This window comes from Polypterus senegalus, chromosome 1, assembly GCF_016835505.1.
Source record: "Polypterus senegalus isolate Bchr_013 chromosome 1, ASM1683550v1, whole genome shotgun sequence".
NCBI lineage: Eukaryota > Metazoa > Chordata > Cladistia > Polypteriformes > Polypteridae > Polypterus > Polypterus senegalus.
Window position 1 is genome coordinate 318,485,496 of NC_053154.1, and position 26,029 is coordinate 318,511,524.

The following is a 26,029-nucleotide window of genomic DNA, read 5'->3' on the forward strand; positions in this document are numbered from 1 at the left end:
TAAATCAGCATACCACCTTAATTAATACAAACGTGCCTGTGTTTCCATCTGGTTGCTATGTCTCTGTTACATTTCTGTTAAAATTTACAAAATGCACTGCCTTTTATTACTACAAACTAGTTGTGCTAACCATCTGAGACAAGTTGAAATCGAATTAATCAAAGTAGACCTCAGCATTAATGTTTGCAGTGCATTATCTATTGGGATGTATTTTGTAATGCATGTAGAAATAAAATGCATTGCATGTGTCATTCCAACAGTTGGTGCATCACAAACATAAAATACTTTATTACAAATGTTTGTGAGGTGCCATCTGTTGGAATGACAAATGCAATGCATTTCATTGCTACACATGTATGTGATGCAGCTTCTGCACATGTTTGTTACACACCTGTTCATCTGTCTAAAAGAACAAAAACTAAAATGATGGTGCAGTTTGTGCAAGGATGGGCTGTGAAGGTGCATTCACACCTGAACAAGAAGCTGAACAATATCTTAGAAATATGATTACTCTTTGTAACTATATTACATATTACCATTTATACCAAACACACACATAATTTTATACAGTGCTTTTAAATAGTGATCGCACATAATATCACAAAACCAGTCACGGCTATTGTGCAATGAATACACCTGACTTGACCATTCCTAGTTTTCCTCCTCTTTCTCTGTACATTTAGCATTCATTTGCTCAGAGTTTGATGTGCTTGCTGCTTCCATAGCAGCTCTTCTTTTCTCCACCCTAGCGACCTGCTGCTTTTCTTCTTTTGTCAGCATCTTTTCATGTTAAAACTGATTAAGTCAGTGTTTGTGTTGCAGTTAATTTGTACATTTTTCTTAATTTTTCACTTAAGCTGGCACTTAAGTCTTCAGTCTGCCTCAAAAATAATTTAAGACATGACGAGGTAGAGAAAGTGACGGTGAAGGTGGTAGGGAATGAGCCACATGGCCACCCTGCTGCCCTCTGTCGAGAGTTGATTCTACAATAAAATAAAAAGAATAATAATTCCAAAACTCTTCACTTTCAAAATAAAGCTGTAGTGCGGAGTTTCAGCGTAGCATATGTTTACCAAATTTCAGACTATAGGTTATTTGATTTTTGACCCTAACCTTCCTGGGTTGCCCTTTGACCTTGGAGGTCAATTATCACCATGAAAGCGAATAGTAGAAATCACGTTGTACATGTGTGCCAAATTTCAGGTCAATATGTCAAACGGTTTGCAAGCTACAGGTGATTTAAAATCCTGGACAGACAAACAGACAGCCACCGTAGTGTATTATATAAGAGGATCCCTTAATCATGGGCGTGGGGGAGCCAGAAACTATCCAGTAGCAGTGTGGGACATAAGACAGTATATAACCAGGGATGAGAAAGTAATCCATTACAGGCCCCACACGTCTAAATTTCACTTTGAACAAATGTAGAGATGCCAGTTAACAGAATATACACATCTTCAACAAATGGAAGGAAATGTGGATTGCCTTGAGTAACACCCTCACAGACACAGGGAAAACATGCAAACGTCACACAAATGGTGATATTGTGATGGATTTGAATGCAGAAAATTAGATGCATTAACACATGTTAAACATTAATACAATGTTAATGCAAGGTGAGGTTAGATGATTATTTAGGGTCACAAAGTGATTAATTACATTTATATATCACTTTTCTAAATCACTCTGAGAGTTTTACATAGACATTTGGGAGCCACTACAACCACCGCCAATGTATAGCATCCACCTGATTGATGTGACAAGCAGCCATTCTTATGGCAGTACACTGGGCACACATCAGCTATTAGATGGTGAAGGGGTAAGAGAGATAAAGGGTATGATTAGGAAGCCAGAGTGACCAGACTGTGGTGGGCAATATAGCCAGGATATCGAGGTACACTCTAATCTTTTTGTAAGATGCCCAGGGATCTTTTGTGGCCACAGAGAGTCAGAACCTTGGTTTTACATCTCATACAGAGGACTGCACCATTTTTACAGCACAGTGTCTCCATCACTGCATTGAGATCCACACACAGACCACAGGGTAGGTGCCCCTGCTGGCCTCGCCAACACCTCTTCCAGCAGCAACCCCAGCTTTTCCTAGATGGTCTGGCATACAAGTACTTTCAGTCATTTTCTAACCAACTTAGGCCTGAACAGGGTCACGGTGGCCTACTGGAGTCTATCCCAGCTAGCACAGAATGCAAGGCAGGAACAAACCCTGTCCATTTTTAGGTGAACACACACACACACACACACACTAGGACCAATGTAAGATCACCAGTCTCTGGACTGTAGGAGGAAAACGGCACACCCAAGAAGAAGAGGCAAACTCCATGCAGGAAGGACCTGAGACATGAACCCTCGTCCTCTTACCATGGCACCACTGTGCCACCTCCCCCAGGTACTGGCAGGGCCATCTTAACGCATGGGCACACTGGGCAGTTGCCTGGTGGGCTCCATGCTAATCTATGTATGTTGTGACTTTCTGAGAGGTTGTGTAGGTAGGGGCCCCCTGTGCACTGCTTTGCCAGGGGGGCCTACAATACTGTTAAATGGGCCCTAGGTACCGGTCAGACTCAAACGTTGTTAACTTCTAGTGGATTCCCTGTTCTGAAGTGCAGGTGTAATGTTTGCCGTCAAAGGCAGTGATAGGAAATTGAAAAGGCAGCATAAAACATTAGTTGCTAAAATGCATTGTACTGTACAGTTTCAGATTTACAGTTGCCATCTGACTGGGTTACCACAATTCAGAGAAAAAATTTGTTAATGTAATGTGCTTTCGATATACAAAGTTTATGGAAGGCTGAAATGAACTATACTGCAAATCCCATAAAAGACCAAAAAATCTTAGCATTATCTTGCCACTGTTCTGGAACTGCTTTACTCAAATCAGTGACACACTGGAGCTGCATTCCTGTCCAACACTGAGCGGACTCACACACAGCAAAATGGGGACAAATTAGAGACGCCCCATTTATATGGTTTTTAAAATAACAACCCGAGTACACGGAGTAAGCCAACGCGCAAACAGGGAGATGAAGAAAGCTGTGCAATGATAAAATGAATCTCGAGACTCAAACGCTAGAGTTGGATGCAGTGATGCAGCTGTGCTCCACTGAGCGCCCCGTTAATCTTTACAAATTTCAAAAGCTCCACTTACTGAGTCCGTAATGTACAGCAGCCGGGAAGACGAGTGACGCTGACCTGATCCGACACGCCCCGCCCTGCAGTTAGTTGGCTTTGGCGCGCGGTAGGGTGCGCGTGGCAGTGTTTGAGCGCGCGCGGGAACTGTCAGTTCAGTCGTGTGGCTCCGCGGGTTTCACGGGCATTGCGTGTCTCCGGGTTGAGTATGTGAGGCAAAAGTGACGAAGCAAGAAATAAAGTGGAGCAAAACATTCATACAGCAAGGAAAATGTTTATTCGACATACTTCTACCGTCTTCTGCTTTATCCTTACTCAGGTAAGATGCTATTGTTGATATAATTTGAATTGTAGAGCACTTTTCAAACAAGATAAAGAAAGCTACACTTTTACACTACACTACCCTTCTGGCAGGGTAAACTGCATTTCCGTGATAAGTACGAATGGCACACGTTTGTTTCACAAAACCAAGCAGGAAAGTATAAATTTATTACAATGTATTTTATAACATTATTACTAAAATTATTTTGGTTCAAAAAGATTATTTCAATAAATTCTGCAGCATGTCGGGACTCATCACCTGCAAATCAGATGACAATCACAAGAACTGCCCATTGTGTGCCCTCCTGGTTTTATGGAGACCATATATACATGGAGCATTGCAAATACTTTGCAATCATTGCAAATGATTCTAAAGATGGACGAGTCATTTTAAAGTCAGTCAGTCATTTTGAAACTCACTTAGTCCTGAACAGGGTCGTGGAGGTCTGCTGGAGCTCATCCCAGCTAGCATAGGGTGAAAACCCTGGACAGTCCATCACGGGGCAAACACTCATACCCACACACACACACACACACACACACACAAACAAACCAACCACACGCTAGGGTCAATGTAGCATCGCATGTTCACTTAAACTGCATGTGTTTGGATTGTGGGAGGAAACCAGAGCACCTGAATGAAACCCTCACAGATAAGGAGAGAACATTCAAACTCCACACAGGGAAGACCAGGGACACAAACTCTAGTCTCCTTACTGCGAGGCAGGTGTACTACCACTTCGCCAACACTGCTTGTCCGTGATAAGTATGAATGGTACATGTTTGGGTTCGCTTCCCGGTTCCTTCCTGTGTGGATAGCGCTTTGAGTACTGAGAAAAGTGCTATATAAATGTAATGAATTATTATTATTATTATTATTTTTATGTTTGTTTTTAAAAACCAAGCAGAAAAGTATAAATGAATTACGTCACATTTTATAACATTATTATTAAAATTTTGGGGGGGTCAATGAGGTCATTTCAATAAATTCTGCTGCATGTCAGGGCTTATCACCTGCAAATCAGATGACTATTGCAGCACTCCCCATTATGTGCCCACCTTGTTTTATGGAGCCCATATATAGATGGAGCATTGCAAGTTCTTTAAGAAGGACGAGTCATTATAAAGTCAGTCAGTCAGTCATTTTGAAGCTAACTTAGTCCTGAACAGGGTCACGGAGGTCTGCCGGAGCCCATCCTAGCTAACATAGGGTGGACAGTATACACACACATATACATATATTATATTAAAAATCTTGGCTCAAGATGTTAGATACTTTGAAGTCCCATGAGACAAGGAAGTGAGACAAAAGGACAGCTGTTGTACAGGCTTTTAAATGATTGTTGCGCAGCACAACATGCACAACACGCAACTCGGTAACAGCAGCTGCAACCCAGCAGCCAATCCATCCACATCTCCTCAGCATGCGTTCAGCCTCCGCCTTCACAACGTGAGCGGCAGAGATATGCAGTGGCAAGCGTGAAGCGAGCCCGCAGGTGGAGGGGGGTTTGGTTGGGGGCTAGGCTAGCAAAGTGAGTAGAGGGCAAAGCCCCCTAATATATATTTATCATTATCATTATATACTGTATATATATAAATATATATATATATATATATATATATATATATATATATATATATATATATATATATATATAGTCATAAATACGAGTCCAAGACATTATAAAGATTTGGGGCAGCCACCCGTATATTGTTTTTCCCTACTGTAAAAGGGGTTTATGAATCAAATACACAATGTGCATATCACAGAGTCTAAAACAGAACTGGCTATAGTAGCCCAAGATTGAGGCTTTAAAGGTCTGGAGAGGAACTGATGTCAGCAAAGGGGCCGAAACCAGAAGTGACGCCATCAAAGGGGCCAGCTTCAGAAGTGACGTCATCAAAGGGGCCAGCTTCAGAAGTGACGTCTTCTGAGGCGCTGGAACCTTGCAGGATTTCTCGGAAAGGTCTGTAGGGAACTGAAAAAGACAGACAGCGCACTCCGCCGCCCCCTTGTCAGATGTTTTATTACAATTACTCAGGCCCTTTAGCTACCTCTGTGACAAAATATATATATATATATATATATATATATATATATATATTATATATATATATATATATATATATATATATATATATATATATAAACTGCTCAAAAAATTAAAGGAACACTTTGAAAACACATCAGATCTCAATGGGAAAAAGAAATCCTCCTGGATATCTATACTGATATAGACTGGGTAATGTGTTAGAAACGAAAGGATGCCACATCGTTTGATGGAAATGAAAATGATCAACCTACAGAGCCCTGAATTCAAAGACGCCCCAAAAATCAGAGTGAAAAAATAATGTCGGCAGGCTAGTCCATTTTGCCAAAATTTAATTGCAGCAACTCAAAATTGTACGCAGCACTTTGTATGGCCCCTGTGTTCTTTTATACATGCCTGACAACATCGGTGCATGTTTCTAATGAGATGACAGATGGTGTTGTGGGGGATCTCCTCCCAGATCTGGACCAGGGCATCACTGAGCTCCTGGACAGTCTGAGGTGCAACCTGGTGGCATTAGATGGACCAAAACATAATGTCCCAGAGGTGTTCTATTGGATTTAGGTCAGGGAAGTGTGGTGGCCAGTCAATGGTATCAATTCCTTCATCCTCCAGGAACTGCCTGCATACTCTCACCACATGAGGCCAGGAATTGTGCGTGCACCAGGAGCCACTGTACCATCATAGGGTCTGACAATGGGTCCAAGGATTTCATCCTGATACCTAATGGCAGCCAAGGTGCCTTTGTCAAGCCTGTAGCGGTCTGTGTGACCCTCCATGGATATACCTCCCCAGACAATCATTAACCCACCACCAAACTGCTCATGCTGAATGATGTTACAGGCAGCATAATGTTCTCCATGGCTTCTCCAGACCCTTTCACTTCTGTCACATGCTCAGGGTGAACCTGCTCTCATCTGTAAAAAGCACAGGGCACCAGTGGTGCATCTGCCAATTCTGGTATTCTATGGCGAATGCCAATCGAGCTGCATGCTGCTGGGCATTGAGTTCTGGGCCCATTAGAGGACATGGGGCCCTTGGGTCACCCTCATGAAGTCTTTCTGGTTGTTTGGTCAGAGACATTCACACCAGTGGCCTGCTGGAGGTCATTTTGTAGGGCTCTGGCAGTGCTCATCCTGTTCCTCCTTGCCCAAAGGAGCAGATACTGGTCCTGCTGATGGGTTATGGACCTTCTATGGCCCTCTCCAGCTCTCCTAGAGTAACTGCTTGTCTCCTAGAATCTCCTCCATGCCCTTGAGACTGTGCAGGGAGACAAAGCAAACCTTCTGGCAATGACACGTATTGATGTGCCATCCTGGAGAAGTTGGACTACCTGTGCAACCTCTGTAGGGTCCAGGTATCGCCTCATGCTACCAGCAGTGACACTGACTGTAGCCAAATGCAAAACTAGTGAAGAAACAGTCAGAAAAGATGAGGAGGGAAAATGTCAGTGGCCTCCACCTATTAAACCATTCATGTTTTGGGGTCATCTCATTGTTGCCCTCTAGTGCATCTGTTGTTAATTTCATTAACATCACAGCAGCTGAAACTGATTAACAACCCCCTCTGCTACTTAACTGAACAGATTAATATCCCATAAGTTTCATTGACTTTATGCTATATTCTGATTAAAAAGTGTTCCTTTAATTCTTTATAAATATAAATAAAGAATATATATATATATATATATATATATATATATATATATATATATATATATATATATATAATATATATATAATGAAAGTTACATAATATTGTTATTCCTGTTAAAATTACTTTTTTAATAAAGTTAAGAAACTGATTGCTAATGCTACTCTCTGCTATGAATGTCTATAACCCATTCCATTCTTGTTGCTTTCTCTTCTAACACCGATACCCTTAACAAGATATTGCTTTTCTTTTTTAGTAGCAACTTTGTATTTAAATTCTCTCTTTAGATCTCTTTTCTGTCTGTCCTTTCTAAGTTTGTGTTATTTTAAAGCAGAGAAAAAATTCCAATTAGGTGTGGAGCAGAGTTTCATCAGCACTTGGAAGGAATCCTGTCTTATGTACAGACATTCATTTGGTTAGTCTTCCATGTACAGACTCAAAAACCATTTTCTTTGAAGGTAGCCAGAATCGTTTATAATACTTCCTGTGTGCAGTAGACATTATAAATTATGTGCATGATGTTCTTTTTGTGTCAAAATGCCATTGCTTCAGGCATTGTTGTTTTAAGCTCTGACATTTGTTACCAATGCTGTTAAGATCTAAACATTTGAAAAGATACATTGGTAACACTTTAGTTTAGGTGCTCCAGAAATGAATCTATTACTTATTTACTACTGTATAACAAGATCTTAGCAAACACTTATTTGTGTCTTCATAACATGTTCAAAGCAGTTTTATTGACCAGTGCCATATAGTTTCAGACTCTGTTGTGAGTGATGCCAGAGAGGACAGGAGATTTTTAAGAGCTATACTATAGGTTTTAGCACTCAGTGGCCCTGCTCTGTGTTTGTGTGGCTTACCACTTTGTGGCTGATCTGTTGTTGTTTTTCGATGCTTCAATTCACTATAATTACACTTACATTTGACTAGGGCAATGTATCAGAGAGAAAAAGTTAATGTAGTGACTAGTAGTAGAGGTGGCATCTGATGACAGTGCCACATTTAAAGTCACTGAAGCCTTCAGTATGACATGTTCTATTACCAGTATCTGTCAATAGAGATTGTAACACACTGGGTAACACTCTGTGTGTCGACATACTTTTGGCCATACAGTGTATCGGTCCATCAATTGTACAGAAAGTTTGCAGACAGTTTTGCTGAACCTAAGTGCTTTTAAATCTGATATATTCTATAGCTGGAATGTCGAACTCCGGCCCTGGAGGGCCACAGTGGTTGCAGGTTTTCATTATAACCCTTTTCCTAATCAGCGAACAGGTTTCAATGCTAATTAACTCCTTTTCCCTTCATTTTAATGGCCCTGTGTTTAAGGATTCAGTCCTCTGAATTGATTCGTTTCTTCATGAAATGGCAGCTAAACAGAAATGAGGACGTGAAATGAGCCGACAGATGACCAGCTAAACTGGAATGTCAAACTCCAGCCAATTTCACTCCAACCAGTTTATGAATGAGAAGCCAATTCTTTCTGTTAATTAAAGCTGTTATTGAATATCATGAATTGTTGCTGTTCTCGTTCTGCCATAGCAGACTGTTGATTTTTTGTTTTTTCTAAGACAAGGTCAAGATGTTTTGGTGACCTGAGCAGTCCAACATGACCAAGACCTTCACCTTTCTTTATTTTCAGGTTAGCTGGTCATGTGGCGGCTTGTTTTGTGTCTCATTATTGTTTAGCTGCTCATTAGGGAAAAATGAAAGAACTAAGGGGTCTGAGTCACATCAATTAAAACAAAGGCAAAACAGGATGATTGGCAGTAAAAATGGCTCACTGACTAAAAGGATGGTTAGAATGAGAACCTGCAGCCACTGTGAATGAATGGATAGCTGTACCAATAAAGCATTCTGAAATAACGCTTACTATAGAAAACGATACATGAAATAAAATTTGTTTGTATGTACCTGTTATACTAAAGTAAACTAAGAAAACTGAAGGAGTTGGAAAAATATATTTTGATTAAAGAAGTCTCAACAATTAGTACACTCCAAAAGATACATAAATAAACTACATTATAAAATTAAATGGAAAGTAGCCCTCACAGAAAAGCAATATGTAAAAAAGCCTAATAACAGTCAGATTGTCCTGAAACCACTTCATTGGTGAAAATGTCTTCAGTGATAATTCAGTGGTTTGGGGCAATACAGTTGTCATCTGAGCATAGAGGTCAGATTTGAATATTTCGGGTTAGAAATACTGTACGTGTTAAAAAAAACAAAAAGAAAAAAACAAATGCTGTATGTGTTTGTTTGAATATACAGTATATGTATGATTAAGGGAGTTACTGTGTATGTAAAACAGGTATATGTCACTAGCAAAGTGACTGTTTAAAGCTATTATCATAACATTCATCACCTGTGATGGACCAGTACACCATGAAGGGTTCATATTTACCTCGAGTCAATATGCTGAAATATGCTTAAACCTTTTGAATCCTGGATTTAATCAAATTGGTTCAGATCAATACTCTTAAGGGCGGGTTTATACTTCACGCAAGCGTGACACATGCTCCAGCGGACTCTCCTGCTACGCAAGCATTTTACTGTTTATACTTGCACGCGTATATTACATAAATCTGGAGGAATCCACCATGTGGCAGTGTGAGATATTATTATGGTGAGAACAGGTTCGGCTTCACTGTGTTGTGAATTGCCTGGAACATCCATTAAATTCTGATGACACCTTACCGCAATATCTCTAAAAAGGATGTTTAATGATTAAATCCATCATTCCAGGGATGTGTCCATTCCAGCTAGCATTGGGCATGAGGCAGAAAAAATCCCTGGACAAGGCATCAGCTCATCACAAGGTGAATACAAGCACTCACATACACACTGGCGTCATTTTAGTGTCACCAAATCTGCATATCTTTGGAAGGAAACCGGAGCTCACTGTGGAAACCCAGCAGGAAAACATGGCAATTCCAGGCAGGAAACACCAGCAACGTGACTCCCTGCGAGACAGCAGTGCTACCGCTCTGCCACTGTGTCACCCCCATGTGTGTAATTATTAACAGTATTCATTATTTAAATGAAATTAACGATTTATCTGTAAAATGTAGCATACATACTTTAATACATTTCATCATGAAAGTGATATCAAGTATAAATCTAAGCATTCTAAATGTATAGAGAGTTGGAATATCATACGTTTAATGTGTTCTGTGTGGTGATCTATTGCTGTTTGCTGCTACTGTCAAGTCAGGAGGAAGCCCCAGAAAAAAAAGACGGCACAGAAGATGGTATGTGAGACTTTTAAAATGTATCGTGTCATCACAATCGGGAATATATAAAGCTTGATTATAAAAGCACCACAAATGCATCAGTATGTCGGCATTTTGCTTCACCACATCAAACCATTCATCAAAGCATTCATCAAACATCGAAGCGTACTCATCGATCTCGTAGGATCCACATAGAGGTATTCTGTCACATGTAGATAGTAAACAGAGACTCCAACGTTCACATTCCGACTTTTATCACACCCTGTCCCCCCACTTTTTGCTGGTATTGCAATTCACACACGTGTCGCGTTCATTTCTGAGGACTTGCTCTGAGGACGGGTCAAATGAACGATGGGATCGCATGGCAGACATGATGCGTGTGCATACGCATTCTGAGCATGAAGTATAAACAAACCCTTAGACTGCGCCATGGCAATTAAAAAAGCAAAAAAATGTTTTGGACAATTTCGTTTCCCTTTATTGAAAAAGTAATGTAATGTAAGCCTGTGCTGTAAAATGCCCGGGATCCTAGAGACTATTGAAATCGTCAGAAAAAAAAATTGGAACTACTCTGGGCATCTCTCTCCTAGGAGGATTCGTGTTGCCGATGAACTTGAATCGCTTGTACATTAGTGGCGGGGGAAAATTTAAAGGGATACCGTTTAGCAATGTGCTCGCCAGTATTAGCCGCTAAGCGAGTGACTCTTTCTTCGGAAGTTTCGCTTTGCCAACGTGCTTGCCTTGCTTGTGTATCCTCGGAGGTGGAGCCCTTACCTCGACTCCAGAAGTTTCTATTTGTTGGCCTAGAGCAAAATTGAGCTTTTTGAATGTTTTTCTAAATGTCATGTTTAAACACAGCACATTATCAAAAATAGTGAAACATGGTAGTGGCAGAATCTTGATGTTAGGATCCTTCTCTTAAGCAGGTCCTGGAAGAAACCTGCATCTTGGGAGAAAATTTCTTTTCCAATAAGATAATGAACTGAGCATAAAGACAAATGTCCTGGAGTGGCCGACTCAGAGTCCAGATCTCAGTCAAATGGAGAATTTGTGGCTGGACTTGAAAAAGGCTGTTCACTCATGATCTCTATGACAAGGGAGAATGAGGAAAATTGCACCGTCCAGATGTGCCAATCTGATAGAGATCTGTACATACGGACCCAAGGTTATCATGACTGCCAAATGTGCAATTACTATTAAATACTGGCTTGAAAGGAGTGAATACTGATGTGATCAGTTATCTTGTGTTTTTGTCACATGCTCAGGGTGAACCTGCTCTCATCTGTAAAAAGCACAGGGCACCAGTGGTGCATCTGCCAATTCTGGTATTCTATGGCGAATGCCAATCGAGCTGCATGCTGCTGGGCATTGAGTTCTGGGCCCATTAGAGGACATGGGGCCCTTGGGTCACCCTCATGAAGTCTTTCTGGTTGTTTGGTCAGAGACATTCACACCAGTGGCCTGCTGGAGGTCATTTTGTAGGGCTCTGGCAGTGCTCATCCTGTTCCTCCTTGCCCAAAGGAGCAGATACTGGTCCTGCTGATGGGTTATGGACCTTCTATGGCCCTCTCCAGCTCTCCTAGAGTAACTGCTTGTCTCCTAGAATCTCCTCCATGCCCTTGAGACTGTGCAGGAGACAAAGCAAACCTTCTGGCAATGACACGTATTGATGTGCCATCCTGGAGAAGTTGGACTACCTGTGCAACCTCTGTAGGGTCCAGGTATCGCCTCATGCTACCAGCAGTGACACTGACTGTAGCCAAATGCAAAACTAGTGAAGAAACAGTCAGAAAAGATGAGGAGGGAAAATGTCAGTGGCCTCCACCTGTTAAACCATTCATGTTTTGGGGGTCATCTCATTGTTGCCCCTCTAGTGCATCTGTTGTTAATTTCATTAACATCACAGCAGCTGAAACTGATTAACAACCCCCTCTGCTACTTAACTGAACAGATTAATATCCCATAAGTTTCATTGACTTTATGCTATATTCTGATTAAAAAGTGTTCCTTTAATTCTTTATAAATATAAATAAAGATATATATATATATATATATATATATATATATATATATATATATATATATATATATATATAAATATATATAATGAAAGTTACATAATATTGTTATTCCTGTTAAAATTACTTTTTTAATAAAGTTAAGAAACTGATTGCTAATGCTACTCTCTGCTATGAATGTCTATAACCCATTCCATTCTTGTTGCTTTCTCTTCTAACACCGATACCCTTAACAAGATATTGCTTTTCTTTTATTAGTAGCAACTTTGTATTTAAATTCTCTCTTTAGATCTCTTTTCTGTCTGTCCTTTCTAAGTTTGTGTTATTTTAAAGCAGAGAAAAAATTCCAATTAGGTGTGGAGCAGAGTTTCATCAGCACTTGGAAGGAATCCTGTCTTATGTACAGACATTCATTTGGTTAGTCTTCCATGTACAGACTCAAAAACCATTTTCTTTGAAGGTAGCCAGAATCGTTTATAATACTTCCTGTGTGCAGTAGACATTATAAATTATGTGCATGATGTTCTTTTTGTGTCAAAATGCCATTGCTTCAGGCATTGTTGTTTTAAGCTCTGACATTTGTTACCAATGCTGTTAAGATCTAAACATTTGAAAAGATACATTGGTAACACTTTAGTTTAGGTGCTCCAGAAATGAATCTATTACTTATTTACTACTGTATAACAAGATCTTAGCAAACACTTATTTGTGTCTTCATAACATGTTCAAAGCAGTTTTATTGACCAGTGCCATATAGTTTCAGACTCTGTTGTGAGTGATGCCAGAGAGGACAGGAGATTTTTAAGAGCTATACTATAGGTTTTAGCACTCAGTGGCCCTGCTCTGTGTTTGTGTGGCTTACCACTTTGTGGCTGATCTGTTGTTGTTTTTCGATGCTTCCAATTCACTATAATTACACTTACATTTGACTAGGGCAATGTATCAGAGAAGAAAAAGTTAATGTAGTGACTAGTAGTAGAGGTGGCATCTGATGACAGTGCCACATTTAAAGTCACTGAAGCCTTCAGTATGACATGTTCTATTACCAGTATCTGTCAATAGAGATTGTAACACACTGGGTAACACTCTGTGTGTCGACATACTTTTGGCCATACAGTGTATCGGTCCATCAATTGTACAGAAAGTTTGCAGACAGTTTTGCTGAACCTAAGTGCTTTTAAATCTGATATATTCTATAGCTGGAATGTCGAACTCCGGCCCTGGAGGGCCACAGTGGTTGCAGGTTTTCATTATAACCCTTTTCCTAATCAGCGAACAGGTTTCAATGCTAATTAACTCCTTTTCCCTTCATTTTAATGGCCCTGTGTTTAAGGATTCAGTCCTCTGAATTGATTCGTTTCTTCATGAAATGGCAGCTAAACAGAAATGAGACGTGAAATGAGCCGACAGATGACCAGCTAAACTGGAATGTCAAACTCCAGCCAATTTCACTCCAACCAGTTTATGAATGAGAAGCCAATTCTTTCTGTTAATTAAAGCTGTTATTGAATATCATGAATTGTTGCTGTTCTCGTTCTGCCATAGCAGACTGTTGATTTTTGTTTTTCTAAGACAAGGTCAAGATGTTTTGGTGACCTGAGCAGTCCAACATGACCAAGACCTTCACCTTTCTTTATTTTCAGGTTAGCTGGTCATGTGGCGGCTTGTTTTGTGTCTCATTATTGTTTAGCTGCTCATTAGGGAAAAATGAAAGAACTAAGGGGTCTGAGTCACATCAATTAAAACAAAGGCAAAACAGGATGATTGGCAGTAAAAATGGCTCACTGACTAAAAGGATGGTTAGAATGAGAACCTGCAGCCACTGTGAATGAATGGATAGCTGTACCAATAAAGCATTCTGAAATAACGCTTACTATAGAAAACGATACATGAAATAAAATTTGTTTGTATGTACCTGTTATACTAAAGTAAACTAAGAAAACTGAAGGAGTTGGAAAAATATATTTTGATTAAAGAAGTCTCAACAATTAGTACACTCCAAAAGATACATAAATAAACTACATTATAAAATTAAATGGAAAGTAGCCCTCACAGAAAAGCAATATGTAAAAAAGCCTAATAACAGTCAGATTGTCCTGAAACCACTTCATTGGTGAAAATGTCTTCAGTGATAATTCAGTGGTTTGGGGCAATACAGTTGTCATCTGAGCATAGAGGTCAGATTTGAATATTTCGGGTTAGAAATACTGTACGTGTTAAAAACAAAAGAAAAAACAAATGCTGTATGTGTTTGTTTGAATATACAGTATATGTATGATTAAGGGAGTTACTGTGTATGTAAAACAGGTATATGTCACTAGCAAAGTGACTGTTTAAAGCTATTATCATAACATTCATCACCTGTGATGGACCAGTACACCATGAAGGGTTCATATTTACCTCGCAGTCAATATGCTGAAATATGCTTAAACCTTTTGAATCCTGGATTTAATCAAATTGGTTCAGATCAATACTCTTAAGGGCGGGTTTATACTTCACGCAACGTGACACATGCTCCAGCGGACTCTCCTGCTACGCAAGCATTTTACTGTTTATACTTGCACGCGTATATTACATAAATCTGGAGGAATCCACCATGTGGCAGTGTGAGATATTATTATGGTGAGAACAGGTTCGGCTTCACTGTGTTGTGAATTGCCTGGAACATCCATTAAATTCTGATGACACCTTACCGCAATATCTCTAAAAAGGATGTTTAATGATTAAATCCATCATTCCAGGGATGTGTCCATTCCAGCTAGCATTGGGCATGAGGCAGAAAAAATCCCTGGACAAGGCATCAGCTCATCACAAGGTGAATACAAGCACTCACATACACACTGGCGTCATTTTAGTGTCACCAAATCTGCATATCTTTGGAAGGAAACCGGAGCTCACTGTGGAAACCCAGCAGGAAAACATGGCAATTCCAGGCAGGAAACACCAGCAACGTGACTCCCGAGACAGCAGTGCTACCGCTCTGCCACTGTGTCACCCCCATGTGTGTAATTATTAACAGTATTCATTATTTAAATGAAATTAACGATTTATCTGTAAAATGTAGCATACATACTTTAATACATTTCATCATGAAAGTGATATCAAGTATAAATCTAAGCATTCTAAATGTATAGAGAGTTGGAATATCATACGTTTAATGTGTTCTGTGTGGTGATCTATTGCTGTTTGCTGCTACTGTCAAGTCAGGAGGAAGCCCCAGAAAAAAAAGACGGCACAGAAGATGGTATGTGAGACTTTTAAAATGTATCGTGTCATCACAATCGGGAATATATAAAGCTTGATTATAAAAGCACCACAAATGCATCAGTATGTCGGCATTTTGCTTCACCACATCAAACCATTCATCAAAGCATTCATCAAACATCGAAGCGTACTCATCGATCTCGTAGGATCCACATAGAGGTATTCTGTCACATGTAGATAGTAAACAGAGACTCCAACGTTCACATTCCGACTTTTATCACACCCTGTCCCCCCACTTTTTGCTGGTATTGCAATTCACACACGTGTCGCGTTCATTTCTGAGGACTTGCTCTGAGGACGGGTCAAATGAACGATGGGATCGCATGGCAGACATGATGCGTGTGCATACGCATTCTGAGCATGAAGTATAAACAAACCCTTAGACTGCGCCATGGCAATTAAAAAAGCAAAAAAATGTTTTGGACAATTTCGTTTCCCTTTATTGAAAAAGTAATGTAATGTAAGCCTGTGCTGTAAAATGCCCGGGATCCTAGAGACTATTGAAATCGTCAGAAAAAAAAATTGGAACTACTCTGGGCATCTCTCTCCTAGGAGGATTCGTGTTGCCGATGAACTTGAATCGCTTGTACATTAGTGGCGGGAGGAAAATTTAAAGGGATACCGTTTTAGCAATGTGCTCGCCAGTATTAGCCGCTAAGCGAGTGACTCTTTCTTCGGAAGTTTCGCTTTGCCAACGTGCTTGCCTTGCTTGTGTATCCTCGGAGGTGGAGCCCTTACCTCGACTCCAGAAGTTTCTATTTGTTGGCCTAGAGCAAAATTGAGCTTTTTGAATGTTTTTCTAAATGTCATGTTTAAACACAGCACATTATCAAAAATAGTGAAACATGGTAGTGGCAGAATCTTGATGTTAGGATCCTTCTCTTAAGCAGGTCCTGGAAGAAACCTGCATCTTGGGAGAAAATTTCTTTTCCAATAAGATAATGAACTGAGCATAAAGACAAATGTCCTGGAGTGGCCGACTCAGAGTCCAGATCTCAGTCAAATGGAGAATTTGTGGCTGGACTTGAAAAAGGCTGTTCACTCATGATCTCTATGACAAGGGAGAATGAGGAAAATTGCACCGTCCAGATGTGCCAATCTGATAGAGATCTGTACATACGGACCCAAGGTTATCATGACTGCCAAATGTGCAATTACTATTAAATACTGGCTTGAAAGGAGTGAATACTGATGTGATCAGTTATCTTGTGTTTTATATTTGGAATTAATTTAGACCTCTTTGTAAACAGACACACACACACTTTCATGTGTAGACATCGATATTACTAAACAAGGGTTGTATATATGCATGGATGCCAGAGACCAACAGCACCGAAAGCGCACGCGCACAGCACCTCAGCACCCCAGAGTCAAAACCAGCGGCTTCCCAGAGTCAGTAGGTGGCGCCCAAACAACATAACACAACCTGTAAACTAAACTTCAGGTCACAATACAACCACCGCCCGAGTGCGAATGTGCACACCACTGCATATACTGTACAACCTTCGTTTAGTAATGTTTGTATATATGCATGGATGGCACAATCCAGAAGCAAGCTGTACACAATACAACCGCCTCGCAAACACGCACACCACCGTATATACAACCTATTGACATTAACCAGATAAATAACCAAGTGATTGGATTACTTCCTGGAGAAAGCCACGTCTTTCTAAGTACTGACAGTGTTGATGATGAGCACGAAACTGAGCATCTTAATTTCCCATCAGAATATTTAAACACTATTAGCCTGGCCGGATTACCACAACACAATCATAACCTTAAAGTTGGGACAAAATTACCTTTTAAACTTAAACGACGCCAATTTCCCATTAAGGCTGCATTTGCCATGACGATCAACAAATGCCAAGGACAAACCATGGACAAAGTAGGGATTTGCCTATCTGAGCCTGTATTTGGACATGGACAACTTTATGTTGCCTTTTCAAGAGTCTGGCGTTCGTGTGACGTTAAGGTGAATGTTTTAACTACTCCATACCAGGGAGAGCTAATTCAAGGACAGGCAACCATCTTTACCAAAAATGTTGTTTATAAGGAAATTTTTGATTAACTATTTTGAATTTACCATTTTATGAATTTTTTGTTTCCAATTTACTTCATTTAAACCTTTGCACTCCGATATTTGTTTTACCTATAAGTGCAGCAACTCAAAGACATTTTTGACTTAAATGATATAACAATTACATTTCAATTTTAGTTTTAATAAATTGCTTAATTTTAGTACAGATATATTTATTTAATTAAATGACAACTTTCCCAAGATTCTCCCACCCTCAATCATTTTTCATCGGAGATCGGAGGGAACAGGAAGTGATTGCCATTCTTGGATTTGCGATTCTTTAGAGAATCCGGGGCTTACTGATTTATATATAAGATGTTCTGTGTTAATTGTCTACAGTCAGTCAGTCTGTCATTTTCTAACCTGCTTAGTACTGAACAGGGTCACGGGGGTCTGCTGGAGCTTATCCCAGTTAGCACAGGACAGAGTGGCCAGACCTTTGCAGGGCACACACCCACCAAACACACACAATTTAGGATCACCGATTTACCTAACACGCATGTCCGTAGCACCTGGAGAAAACCCCCAGAGAGATGGAGAGAACATGTAAACTCCACACAGGGAGGATCCAGGATGTGAACCCTGGTCTCCTTACTGTGAGGCAGCAGCAATAGCACTAAACCATTGTTGCTTCCATTTTGTTAAGACCTACACTCTATTTATTTATTTTTGCTTAGTGATCTTCCATGCATCTTAGGACTGATTTATTCTTATTGAAGGAGTGAACATTTGATGGCCTTGGAAAAACTGAAAGCCATGCCTGCCAGTAAGAAATGCTTATAGTTTAAGTAGCAGCTGTTCTTATAATTTGTTCTTGTCCTGTCTATGCCACTGCTGTGATCTACAGTAGGAGAAAGTTTAGATAAAAGAGAGACTGACAGTGGGATGACGTGTTCTAGCCTCAGAACACCTACAGAGAAGGTTAGCTGTGTGCAAGAATGAAACAAATTGTGTTTCACCAGTTACAGTGGATGTTGCCTCATTTTATTTTGTGGTAGAGACAAGAACCAGTGCCCTATCACTTGAAGTACTATAGTAATACTGGTACTCCTACTTGAAGTACTTTACTAAAGGGCCTTTTTATTTATGCTCAGGTCACAGTGATTGTTGACTTTGAACTGAGTGTTTAGGAAACTAGTTTAGTTTTGGATTAATAACTAAAGCTCTACCACAATGTAAGCTGTTCTTTTTAGCCAAAGAAAATATCTTTGAATTCTATAAAATTCACGGTAAATTATATAATGCAGTTAGTTACTATATATTGGTCTCTTGTTTACCTTCATGTTCTACAAGTGCAAAGGAAAATGGTATGATGTAAATATTCTGAAGTATGAATTTTAACCTTTATTTTTTTTTGTCTCCTTTTTACAGACTCTTCTTGTTTGGTCTCGTAAGTACCTGACATTTTCTTTTAACTTTACTCAATATTGTTGACATAAAATTGATTGTTCTATTTTGCAAGAATATTATATTTGAAGAAATAATACACTTGCTGAGATTTAATAACTCAAACAAAACAACTTATTCTTATTAAGCTTATTTCTAGAATACAACACACTATGCAATGTTTACAAACAAAACTAATTATATTTTCAAATATATACAATAAAAATATCTCATAGTTTAAAAAGTGCAGAGAAAAGCCAAGTAAAATGACCCCTTTTATTGGCTAACTAAAAAGATTACAATATGCAAACTTTCAAGGCAACTCAGGCCCCTTCTTCAGGCTAGAAGTAATCAAGATTACATGTTTCCTGAAGAAGGAGCCCGAGTTTCCTTGAAAGCTTGCCTATTGTAATCTTTTTAGTTAGCCAATAAAAGGGGTCATTTTGCTTGGTTTTCTCTACATTCGTAATGGCTAACACGGTACAACACCCTAGTACTTTAAAAAATGCTGTAATTTTGCATTATTTCTAAGCTGGAATAAAGAAGTTTCCGAGCTGCAGAATCTTAACCAATGGAAGCAATTGGTGTGGGTGGAACATCAAATTGGGGGCACAGTCCCCATGGAGCGACAGTTGTAAAGTTATAAAGATGATGGAAAATGATTTAAAACTATTGTCAGTTTCTATTAGATGATCCATTGCAGTACGAGACAGGGTTATCTTTAAAAGAAAAAAAACTGTGTACATTTGATTAATAGTAAAAAATGACATAAGAGTATATTAGTATATTGGAACTAAAAAACTGGGTACTAACCAGATACATATTTCAGATTTTTTTAAAAAATGTTATCCATCCGTTAAGTGTCAAATCAACATAATCTATTGCATTGTTGTGAGAGTTGGAACCTATCTGGGCAGCATCAGGTATAATGTAGAAACTAACATACTGTGAGCTGGAGGGCTGATCGCACCCCAAGAAGATACAGACGCCCCTGGGAAAACCACAAAGCCTGAAACACTGACTACCCTCACATTGCTCCTTATCCTTGCACTATAACGCGCAATACAAGCCTCACGCGGTACTCCGCCGATTTAAAAGCCGCGCAGCGCCTGTCAGATTTGGTATTGATTTCTTTTGCTTTCTCTCTCTCTCAGACTGCCTCAACTCCTGACGCGTTTACATTCGAAGAAGAAGAAACTTACGAAACCCTTAATTAAAAGATGAAACTGTCATCTTTGTCAAGGAGCAAGTTTGAAGTGACAAATGTTTGTTTGCAGTGTTTGAATAAAATTCCTTCTTATTTCCACGATCCCGAGTGTCTCTGTGCAAATCTGTGACCCAAGCGTGACAATACATTATGTAATTTTCAAAAAAAGTATAAAAAAAAAATCGTAACTTTAGTTTCACAACTATAAAAGTAATTGTCCACATCAGAGGTGGATAGTAATGAGTTACATTTACTCTGTTACATTTACTTGAGTAACCTTTTAAAAAAATTGTACTTCTAAGAGTAGTTTTACTGCACCATACTTTTTACTTTTACTTGAATGCATTTGTGAAGAAGAAACGCTTCTCTTACTCCGCTACATTGGGCAACACTCGACTCGTTACTAATTTCCATTTATACATTAAACTATATTTTTGCAAGAGAGAAGTCACCAGTGGATCTACTGCATGACTGTTTCACCAATCAGACATAGCAACAATAATCACATGACTAAGTTTCACCAGTCAGACGTAACCATACAGTCACATGACCACACACAAACTTCCTGTGTCTGCGAGAGACTTTTTAATCATGCTAAACAGTAGCAGCTTCACTACAAGAACCTTGAGAAGCTTAGCCAACACTTCACTGAGTAAAGAACAAGCACGTGTTAACCAAATATGCACAGACAGTCATGGTAAAGTGAGACTTCTTGTACGTGCACAAGCTGCCTTGTTCTAATGTTATTGTCTATCAGCTGTGCTATTTGGAGGGCAAGTGTGTGATGATGCTGGTCCCCTACAGACTCGCTTTTCCCACATGGGAGTCTGCTGAACCCACACCGTCGATAGTTATGAGATGAGCTGACATATGAGGATAATTCACTGATGAGGCCAGAGGATGGTGGAAAAAGAGCTCAAGTGCTTTTATTAAAAAACAGTCAAAACAAAAGTAAAATCAACAAAAGTGTCAACGGTGCTGTGTTCTAAAAACAATACATATATAAATCTATAAAAATCATTGTGAAAAGTAAGGATAAAACAATCAATAAATAAATCTGTTAAAAATCCAAGGTTAAAATACAGACTAACTCCTGATCTCAGCCCACCTCCTTCTCATTCTCCTGGCTAACCCATTGCTCGCGTAGCCGGCGGAGACTCAGCAGCCACGAGTTCCTTTAAGCCGACGTCCGTCTTAGCACTTTTCTTTGATTCCCCCTTCTGTTTTTTTTTTTTTTTTTTTTTTTGTGCTGTACACTCTCGTCTCCGTGAGCCTTAATCACACACCGCTGGAAGCCAATGAAGCAACTGACAACGATTCGCTCCAACTACCTCATTAACTCCCCGCGGTCGTGCAGTTGTGCCCATGGAGAGTGACACGGCTTTATGAAACTGGACTTTTTTTTGTTTTTTTAAAGCCACGGACCTGCTACACCACAAAGTGAATATACAGTATCATACTGTCAGTGTACAGGATATCTTGTGATTTATTTTTACTCACTTTTTTATTTTATTATTTGGAAATAGCAGAATTTGCACATTATTTTATATTTTTGTCTCTTATTGCAACATTTCTAAAAAATAAATCATGTATTATGTTCAAACTGTTACTCAGTACTTGAGTAGTGTTTTCACCAAATACTTTTTTACTCATACTTGAGTCATTTTTTGGATAACTACTTTTTACTTCTACTTGAGTAATATTATGTTGAAGTAATGCTACTCTTACTTGAGTACAATTTTTGGCTACTCTACCCACCTCTGGCCCACATTTGCAAAATGTTCTTGAGAACATCTGGTTTATAGGATGTCATAAAACTGAAATAACTAGGAAACAGTGCCCTTCTAACTTGCCTAGCATTTAGTTGCATTCCAGAGTTGAAATGCTTTAATTCAGGGGTCGCCAACTCCTGTCCTGGAGGGCCCCAGTGGCTGCAGGTTTTCATTATAGCCCCTTTTCTTAATTAGTGACCTGGTTTTGCTCCTAATTAACTTCTTTTGAATTCATTTTAGTTGACTTGCTCTTGAAGACTTAGACCCCTTAATTGTTTCTTTTTCCGTAATTAGAAAGCCAAACAATAATGAGATACAAAATGAGCCAAAACGTGACCAACATTGTTGATTATGAAATATATGAAAATGCAGAAAGGTGAAGGAACGTTGATCTGCTCAGGTCCCCAAAACATTTTAATAGTGCTCTTAGAAAAAAGAAAATCAACAATTTCAGAAATGTCTGCTATTGCACAATGAGAGCAGCAAGAAGCCGTGGAATTAAAGAAAGAGTTTAAATAACAACAAGAATCAGAACCTAATTAAGCAACTGTTTGGAGTTTGAAGCCCTGACTTAGTTGGTCTCTTGTTGGCTGACTCACTTTGTGTTTCTTTTCTGTTTGGGTGCCATTTTAGTAAATAAATGAAGCAATTCAGAGGAGCGATGAAGAAATTCAGGAGATCAAATCCTAAAAAACAAGTCAATTATGATTAATTCAAAAGAAGTTAATTAGGAGCAAAAACAGGTCACTAATTAAGAAAAGTGTTAGAATGAAAACCTGTAGCCACTGCAACCCTCCAGGACTGGAGTTGGGGACCCCTGCATTTAATTCCTTATGGTCAGTATATATATTAGAAATAAACACCGAGTACCCACCAGCTATTGATGCCATTTAAAATTGTTTATGTGGTTGTCTTTTGCTCCCTTCTACATTTTGAAGCCCTAATATGTTGGTTTTTTTTCCTTAGCCAATGACCACAGTTGTAACTCTGTTATTTGAAATGTATATTGATTTACAAAGCCTCTGCAACTTCTTGGGTTCCCTCAGTAACATTCCAGGTACAGAATTTGAGGCTGTTCTATCACAGCTAGAGGTGGTGTGGTAACAGCAGAAACTCCCACATTCTATTGTCTAGTCAGGTCAAGTCAAATTTATTTATAGAGTACATTTAAAAACAACTGAAGTTGACCAAAGTGCTATACCACTTCCATAAATACACCAAATACATCTGTATATACATTATATACAGTATATAAATTTATTCTCATGCTTGGGTCACAGATTTGCACGGAAACACAGGAGATTGTAGAGACAGGAACTTTATTCAAACACTGCAAATAAACATAGGTCTCTTTCAAAAGTTTAAACATGCTCCTTGTCAAGACAGAGATGACAGTTCCGTCTGACAATTAAAATAATGCAAACATATCTTCCTCTTCAAAAGAGTGTGCGTCAGGAGTGGGAAACCAACAGGAGCAGAGAATGTCTAAGAGAGAGAGAGAAGCAAACAACCAAAAACCAAGAAGTGTTGTTCAGGCTTTTAAGTATGCAAAGCACAGCACGGGAAGCAAATCACGTGACAGAGCAACCGCAAGTAAGCCCAGCAAGTAAGGGGGCAATGTGAAGGTAGTTTTTTAAGAGGGTTTTTTTGAGGAGCATCCGTGTCTTCTAGGGATGCATTCAGTCCCCCTACTCACAATATTCAATTTAAAGAAGGCGAAGAAGCACAAGCTTTACAGGTAGAGAAAAAAACAATTAATAATCGGCTCATTTTGAAATTAATAAAAATGACGTAAATGCAAAAGCATATACGTTTCCTTGCAATTTATTACGTTATACTATTTTTTCGATGGTTAATTACTCGTTGTAATGTAAAATAGTTGTTTCTATCCTGTATATGTAACAGTACCCATGAAAATAACAATCTGTTTAAATTGTACATCCGCTGACCCATATGTGACTGGCAGAGCCATGAAGTGGCTGGGCCGGGGGGTGGCGAGCGAAGTAAGTACGGGCAGAGCCCCCTAGTTATATTTATTTTTCTTACTGTAGTGATAGAGTTGAGTGCAAATTTTCTCTTGTTTTTGAATTTTATTCATTAGTTTTCAATACTGTTTATTTTATTTTGTCATTGTAATCTGCCTGTATAGATTTACTTTGAATAAACTATCCTTTAACATTCTTCTCCCAATATACCCAGTACCTCTCTCTTCTTAGGAAACTCCACTGTTGTAAACTGGGTAAAACGATAATGACATTGTTTAAGAAGTTCTTTACTGAATCTGTTGTTACAATTGCATTTACAAGTGGATTTGGCAACCTCAGCATTAAGAATATAAACCAATTATATATATAAACTAATCTTGAGTGTGTGTATATATGATAACCTTGTTGTCAGTTGTATCATTGTTTGTTTTATTTTATCTGTTGTGGACGCTAGGTGGCACTGTTGCCCCTCAACCACCATACCTACCAATTACCCATTTACAATTAAATGAATCAACACAATGCTCTTCTTCTCTCCTCCACACCTCCCAGCAAGCTTTGCCCACCACCACCCAAATCTGGCTCGCCTGCTGGGTTCACAGCAGTCCTTTATATGGTCCTTGACCCGGAAGTGCTTCTGTTCTTCCTTCCATGTGACTTGCCAGCTCATCCTGGAAAATTCCAAGTCTTTAATCAGCCCAGAAGTACTTCTGGCTTCTGTCCTCATGTCTAAGTGAAACACGACTCCCCAGATCCTTTCACAGCTTCCGCTGGCAGCATTCACGGCACCCAAAAGGGCTGAGAAACCAAACTCCAAATCCCAGGTTGCCCTGCTGTATTCTGGGGCACTGCTACATTGCAGGGATGCTGCCATCTAGCGTTTTGGAGGAGGAAGTGTCCACAAGTAGCTGTCTTCCCACCTCCTTCCATTTAAGGGTCGTTCTGGCCGGGCTGAGCTGCTGGCCGTCTTTCACACTATGTAACAATGTGTTATGTTTTTGTACTTTCCTGCGGCAAATAAATTTCGCCCGGGATAATAAAGTGTACCTAACCTACTTGAGTCTGTTCATGCCAAAAGTTTCAACACCACCTATTAGAGTTAATGGTGTACTTTTTCCACAGGTTCAAATGGTTTATCTGTTCATTTTTCACTTAATAAACTGTTAAAAATTAAGATTGTTGTTATTTTTTCACTTACATTGCCTTTATCTAAATAAACTATTTTTTGTGTTATTATCAATTTTTTTATTAAGCAGATAGCAAATGTAAGCTGCAATCAAGCAAACAACCACAAGTTAATAATTAGGATCAACCATTTTGTATGTGGTCAGGAACATAGCCTTTTGTTTATGTGACTGTGCTGTAAAAAAATGTCTAAATGAAGATCAAATCTTGATATGTCAACAAATGCTAAAAAAGAATTACACCGTTTATGGGGTGTACATAATTTTTCATGAGATTGCATATGGAATCAGGGGTATTGATTAGACTAATACTTACTTTTTGCCAAAGTTTTAGAAAATGTGCGTGTGTTTCATTTTAAATTCATAACCAAATAATTCAATATTATTTTTTTTATTTGATTTTACAGAAACAGTCATTTCACCTAAAGCTAGCAATGTGACAACAGCTTCCATATTTCTGTGCTGGGTTGCACCACTAGGAAGAACAATCTCCTATGGAGTAAATATTTCAAACAGTGGACAAAGCAAACAACTGGTTACCGATAACACTTACATTAATGTGACAAACCTGGACCCTGCAACATTCTATTCATTTGTTATTTTTGCAGTTGCTGGAGATAATGTAACAGCTGGTGATTCTGCTACCATCACAGCATTTACAAGTGAGTGAACACCATGTGTTGAAATTAAGTAGAATCATTTTCCTGGCTGAATCAGGTACTGAGTCAATA

At 39.2% G+C, this 26,029-nt stretch overlaps 1 protein-coding gene across 1 annotated transcript; it reads left to right on the plus strand.

Moving 5' to 3' along the window:
- Positions 1 to 3,290: 3,290 nt before the first annotated feature.
- On the plus strand, positions 3,291 to 26,029 carry LOC120519601 (receptor-type tyrosine-protein phosphatase eta-like). The gene is made up of 3 exons (XM_039742543.1): positions 3,291 to 3,463; positions 19,136 to 19,154; positions 25,706 to 26,029. Exons 1-3 carry the CDS (start codon positions 3,416 to 3,418, stop codon positions 25,966 to 25,968), a joined length of 330 nt encoding a protein of 109 aa, XP_039598477.1. The 5' UTR covers positions 3,291 to 3,415; the 3' UTR covers positions 25,969 to 26,029.

Excerpts from the sequence above, each read along its gene's own strand:
- LOC120519601 (XM_039742543.1), top strand. The coding sequence starts at position 3,416 with ATGTTTATTCGACATACTTCTACCGTCTTCTGCTTTATCCTTACTCAG.